Raw genomic sequence first — 6,047 nt, 5'->3', positions numbered from 1 at the left:
ACACACACACACACACACACACACACACACACACACACACACACGCACACACAGTCTTCAGCAGGCCTTTGAGGATAACCTCAAAACCTACTCCCATCTGAGATTATTGGAGAGACCAAGATGCAGCTGCCTGAGAAGCCCACACCCAGCTCCTCCCCCCCCAAGGACACATCCTTTCTCTTTCATGCTTAAATCCCTATTAGGGCTAATGAGATGGCTCTGTGGGCAAAGGGGCTTGCTGCCAGGTCTGAAGACCTCAGTCAGTTCTCAGAACCCATGTGGTAGGAGAGAACCATCTCCTGAAAGTTGTTCCCTGACCTCCAAATGTGTGCCCTGGCATGCATTTCCTCCACCTTTACGTACACACACATAAAATAAATAAAATGTAGAAATAATTAAAAAAAAATCCATGTTGAAATCTCTCTGGATAAACTCCAGTCCTACTTCACACTGGCTTGTCCTGCATTCTCTGAATCAAAGACAAAGAGCCCTGTTTTACCTGAGTTGAGGTCCCTAGAGGGTTAAGGAAACTCCTCAGGCTATGGAACTGTCCTTCTGTCCCTGCCACCTGGGTAGGGCTGCTGATGATCACATCCCCCTCTAAGCCTGGTTGGGCAGACTCCAGGAATGGAAGCTAGTGGTGGTTAGCCTTACCCAGGAAGAGGTAGGGTTAAGCCCAGCCTTAGGGGGCGTGTCCGCCTCAGGCAAATGTTTACCTATAAATCTGCCAGGCTTGCGTGCAGCCGGCCCTTCTTCTGTTTCCTGTTCTCCGCGGGAACCGTGGTGCTGTAAGTCTAATTTCACCATTAAAGCTGTGTATATATATTTTTTACAATCTGTCTGCATTCATTTACGCTGCTATAGGAAGAGGAAAACAGCGTGGACTCGGCCCCAGCAGCAGAAAGTGTTCATCTATGTCCCCATTTGTCCTGGTCCGTGCCCATCACACAGACCCCTCAGTCACATCATGCCACACAATCGCATCAGCACAGCCTCCTTGTATGATACACATGCGCACACACACGCACATGCACGCATGCATGCATGCACACGCAGGATGTCCCAGGATGTGGTTACAGGCCACCACTGTGGTGGTAAGTCAGACTCACCCTTTGATAGTAGCATCTCTATCCTCAGCTTTGCCACCTCTTCCTGGAGTTTCTCCAGAGAATCTGAGGCTGTACGCTTCTCATTCAAGCCTTGGGGGACCAGGGATGAGGGCAGTGTTCAGAGACTGACCGGCAGCTCCCAGCACCACCTGCTTCCCACTCAGTTTGCCCCTTTCCCCTGGCGGTTCCAAGACTCACTCTGGGATTTGATGTTGATTAGATCCTCTAGGAGTCTGTTCAGGTTCTGGGAGAGCTCAGAGTCTGAAAGGCATAGGGATGGGTGCAGGGTTTAGAGACTGACTGGCAGCTCCCAGAACCACCCGCTTCCCACTCAGTTTGCCCCTTTTCCCTGGCCGTCCAAAGTCTCACTCTGGGATTCGATATTGGTTAGATCCTCCTGGAGTCTGTTCAGGTTCTGGGAGAGTTCAGAATCTGAAAGGAGTAAGGCTGGCGTCAGAGATGCTGCGTATGGATCATCTGCCCCTTCCTCCTCCCTCTTTTCCTTCCTTTCGTCCACCATTCCCCATCCTGAGCCTGGCCTCCAGCCTCCTGTGCCCTTGTGGTTCTCAGGGTAGTGGTGGTGGTGGTGGGGCTTCCTCTCATCCTGTCTTACCCTGAGTTTTCATTTGCTTCTGTTCTGTTTGGAGCTCTTGCATGCTTTGTGACATCCGAGCAGCTGCCCACAAAGAAGAAGAACTCAGTGATGAGAAAGTTCCCCTATCCCAACCCTGCCTTTTCCTCCATGGGCCATAGGGCTGCCTGTTCCCTGTGTGGTTTGGAGCAGCATTTGGCTGATCACATTGATTCCAAGGCCATCCCAGCCTTCCCCCTTTCCCATCTCAGTCTGACAGGAGGTGGCTGGCTCACCCTGGGATTTCTGGGCCAACTGATTACTCTGGTATCTTTGTAAGTCCTGGGAGACATGAGAGACTGGGACAAAGGGAAGAAGAAGAGAGGTGTTTTTAAGAACCACAAAGACTCACCTTCCATCCATCCATCCATCCATCCATCCATCCATCCATCCATCCATCCCTTCCCATCCCTCTTTTCTTCCCTCCCTCCCTTTCTCCTTTCTCCCTGTGCAGCTCATATTGCTCTCTCACTTGCGGTCCTCCTGCCTCAACCTTCTGACGTCACAGGCAAACATGCCTCCACACCCAGTTAAGGCGGAACACTGCACTCCATGCAGGGGCCTCTTTCACATCCTCACAATGACCGCAGCTTTTTTCGTGGTTTAGATGGAGAGATGGAGCAAGTGGAACATACAAGGGACAGACAGGCTAGTACTAGAACACAGCTAGTAGCCAGCTGTGCCCTCCTTTCGCGCCAGTATTAAATATGAAGTCCGTAGCCATATTTTCTGAGGGCTTTCCTCCCCCTCCCTTTCTCTTTCTTTATTTTTATTTATATATATTTATTTTATTTGAGACAGGGTCTCGTCGCTCAGGATGCTCTGGAACTCAGTATGTAGCCGAGGATGAGCTTGAACTTCTGATTCTCCTGCCTCCATTTGTCAAGTGCTGGGATGGCAGGCAGCCCTATGGTGCTCAGTTAATGCATCAGGGCAAACACTCCATCAGCTGAACTACATCCTCAGCCCTGGAGGCCTTGATCTTTCCGCACTTGTTATTTCGCTATTTCACACCTGTGTTCCAGAAGGGCAGTGGGAGGCACAAGTGTTTTTGTGGATATCAGGTAACAAGACACCCAGGCTTCTCCAGAGACTGGAGAAGTTTCCTCCTGGGATAGAAAAGGTATTCTAGGGAGAAGGTGACATTGACACAGCCCCCGCAGTGATCACTGGCAGGGAAATGGTAACCCCTGGTTATCCCAACCATCACTTCTGCTAGCCCACCTTGACCCCCTCATACCATTCTGTACGGCGGCAGCTCCCAGCTGTTTCAGATTCTTCTCCGTTTCCCAATCTAAGGGGGTCAGTGGAAAGAGGAGCAGGTAAGAAGGATAGTTGTCTCCCCACACCTGGCAGCTGTGGTTGGGGTACAAGCAGAACCAGGGGTGCTGGGCGACTGGGAGGGGGACATTGAGATGGAGCAGGAGATGGGGAGATCAGGTTCCAAAGAGGGTGTTGGGCTCCCCAGGCACTGGGATGGGAGTAGAATGTCTCAGTTTTTGGGGATGTCCTTACGCCACAGAAGAAGCAGGGTCAGCACGGCAGCCCACATTGCTGTACTCAGCAACCCCACCAGCACGAGCTGTGTCCCCCTTCTTGCACAGCAGGAACGCTTATGAGGAGGCTCCCAGTATCCTGTTGGTTCTGCAGAGAGTGTCGAAGGGTGCAGGGGAGTGTGGGCTCCACCTCTGTCTCCCAGAGTCTCAATAGCCAAAGTTTTTATCTAGAGCCTCACCTGAAGCAGAGGGTCTCAATTTTCTCCACGTGCAAACTGCCCACCACTGTGTCTATCTGTATGGCTCATGTCCATCAGTCCTCCTGAACTTGGTCTGTCTATCTCTCCTCTGTGTGTCTCTGAGTCTGCCCGTCTGGGTTTTGGCTTGCCTAGTCAGAGTCTGTCCACACTCCAGCAGGCAACAAGTCTGACTTCAGTCCAGGTCATTTCCAGGGAGACAGAAAGACCCAGGAGCTTCTAAGCCTCCCCACTTGCAATGCTGGGGTCCCCAGTCTCATTTCTAAAGGACAGAGCATTCTTTTTCTAGTTTGTTCTGACCCCCGACTCTCCACGCTTATACCTTGATCCTCAAGTCCTGAATACTCTTGTGTTTGTCCCAAATCTTGAGCCCCTTGCTAGTTACAAGACACCACATCCTAATTCCTGCCCCATATGGAAGTCCAGTCCCCAGAGAGCACACTCGGCAGGCTTCACCTTGATACTCGAGTTTCCCTACTCTGTCTTGATGTCCCCCACACAGGCCCCCGGCTCTTCCTTACCCTGGTTTTGAGAACTCATTCTGAATTCCAAGTTCCTGTTGAAATTGGCCTTCAACTCTATGCGACCCTGAGCTGTCCAGCTGGGACTTAGTTTTGTTGGGAAGGTGTTGAGTCACAGGAGGAGGGGCCCCGAGTTTCTCTGTCCCACCTGGCTGTGTGCCACAGACATCCGTCAGCACTCATCTTCCCACTTTGCCCTGCCTCCTGGCCTTTCTTGGAAACGCACCCTCTTGGGTGAAGAGGAACTGAAGAGGCCCCCACCTCTCCCGGGCAGAATGGGTGCCAGCTTTGGCCCCTGGGAACTGCCTTACCTGAATATTCATTGTCCTCCATGGCAGTCCTGCTGAGATCCTTTCAGTGATGGTGTGGGCACTGCCTGCCGAGGTGGCTCTCACTGAGCAGTTCGTCAGAGCTCTGGAAGCAACTTGGTTTCAGTGGACATTAGGATAAGCGTCACACTCTCTATGAGTGTAGGACAGCGCCTGGGACTTGGAGATCTCAGGGGAGTTGGCTGATTTTGTTTAGTCCAGAAGTTGAATGTTGTGGTGAGCTTGGGAGATATGGCTAATGTAGTCTCAGAAGTCTCACAAGTCGCCCAGAATGTGTCACACAGGAGACGCGCGCGCGCGCGCACACACACACACACACACACACAGCAGGTGCTCGAGACATGTGAAATGTCTTTTTTATCTGTAAAAAGGGGATGTTTAGCATATGTGTATATGTCTGTATGCATTCAGGTATGTGTGTGTGTGCAGGTGGGCTTGCGTGCATGTACATGTGTCTCGTGTGTGCTGTAAGCTTGTGCATGTGCGTTAGTGTACACACCTGTGCACGCGTGTGCAGAGGCCAGAGGAAGACATCATGGACCAGCTCTATCACGTTCTACTTTATTCCTTGCTACAGGTCTCTTACTGAGCCTGGAGCAGCCAGTAAGCTCCATTGATCCTCTTGTCTCCACTCCCTGACTCCAGTGCTGAAATTACAGGCATGCTTTCATGCTTGTATATGACCGTGCCTGGGTCAGTTGGTTGGTTGGTCTGTCTATCTAATCTATTATCTATCTATCTATCTATCTATCTATCTATCTATCTATCTATCTATCTCCTATCTATCATCTCTCTCTCTCTCTCTCTCTCTCTCCTATCTATCATCTCTCTCTCTCTCTCTCTCTCTCTCTCTCTCTCTCTCTCTCTCTCTCTATCTTTCTGGATGCTGCTTGCCCAGCAAGAGGGCTTATGCACTGAACCTTGTCTCCAGAGTTTTTTTGAGACAGGATCTCTCTGTGGCCTGGAGTTTGTGGATTGGGTGAGGCGGGAAAGCCAATGAGTCCCAGGGTCCCTTTTGTGTTCATCTTCCTGGCCTTGGGACTCCAGGCCTGGACTGATGTGGGAGCCAGGGGTCTGAACTCGGGTTCTCATGCTGGCAGAGCAAGCTCTTTACCCACAGAGCCATCCTCCTGGCCCTGCCTCGCACACTTAGCAATGCTGTGGGGTTGTGGCAGGCCCGTTTGGATGTGTACAACTTTCATCGTGATCACTCTAAATGCTGCTAGATCTGATTATAGTCTCGGTTAAGGGCTCCATTTGTGTCGGGCTCAGAGATAGCATTTTCAACTCTTCTCCCTATTTTTTTTTTTTTTTTGGCTCTTACATTTAAAACTTCTATGCAAGCCTGCCTGTCAACAACTGTTCTCTCCTTGCTGTGTGATTATGGGCAGATTGCACGCCCTCTCTGAGCCTTAGGAGCATGATGGTGTGGGGCAGCTATCCTCTGCCTAACAGCACTGTAAACTGATTCTGCCATCAGGGGAAGAGGCCAGAGGTATCCCTACTCCCGGCAGCTGGATCAGGGGCAGGACCTGGGCCTGAACCAGGCTTCTCCCTGGGAGAGTGGCTTGGTTTATTCATTTACCAAAAAAGTGAACAGCATGGGATATAACTGGTCTCTCTGAACATGACGAACAATGAGGACTGATGAGAAGCTAAGGATAATGGCACGGGGTTTTGATCCTACTTAATGTGCTGGCTTTG

At 51.0% G+C, this 6,047-nt stretch overlaps 1 protein-coding gene across 1 annotated transcript in view; it reads right to left on the bottom strand.

Moving 5' to 3' along the window:
* Positions 1-4,347, bottom strand: part of LOC101993582 (low affinity immunoglobulin epsilon Fc receptor-like) — an 18,157-nt gene extending 13,810 nt beyond the window's left edge. Inside the window, exons 1-8 of the mRNA XM_013353703.1 lie at positions 4,326-4,347; positions 3,256-3,375; positions 2,981-3,034; positions 1,977-2,039; positions 1,723-1,785; positions 1,479-1,541; positions 1,308-1,370; positions 1,078-1,199 (exon numbers count right to left, since the gene is read on the bottom strand). Coding sequence (XP_013209157.1) covers positions 1,078-1,199; positions 1,308-1,370; positions 1,479-1,541; positions 1,723-1,785; positions 1,977-2,039; positions 2,981-3,034; positions 3,256-3,375; positions 4,326-4,347 — 570 coding nt within the window. The remainder of the gene's footprint in view (positions 1-1,077; positions 1,200-1,307; positions 1,371-1,478; positions 1,542-1,722; positions 1,786-1,976; positions 2,040-2,980; positions 3,035-3,255; positions 3,376-4,325) is intronic.
* Between the last annotated feature and the right edge of the window lie 1,700 nt (positions 4,348-6,047).

The sequence above is a fragment of the Microtus ochrogaster genome, unplaced genomic scaffold (genome assembly GCF_000317375.1).
Source record: "Microtus ochrogaster isolate Prairie Vole_2 unplaced genomic scaffold, MicOch1.0 UNK15, whole genome shotgun sequence".
Taxonomy (NCBI): Eukaryota; Metazoa; Chordata; class Mammalia; order Rodentia; family Cricetidae; genus Microtus; species Microtus ochrogaster.
The sequence above is the reverse complement of the archived record's forward strand: the minus strand, read 5'-3'. Positions and strand labels throughout refer to the sequence as shown.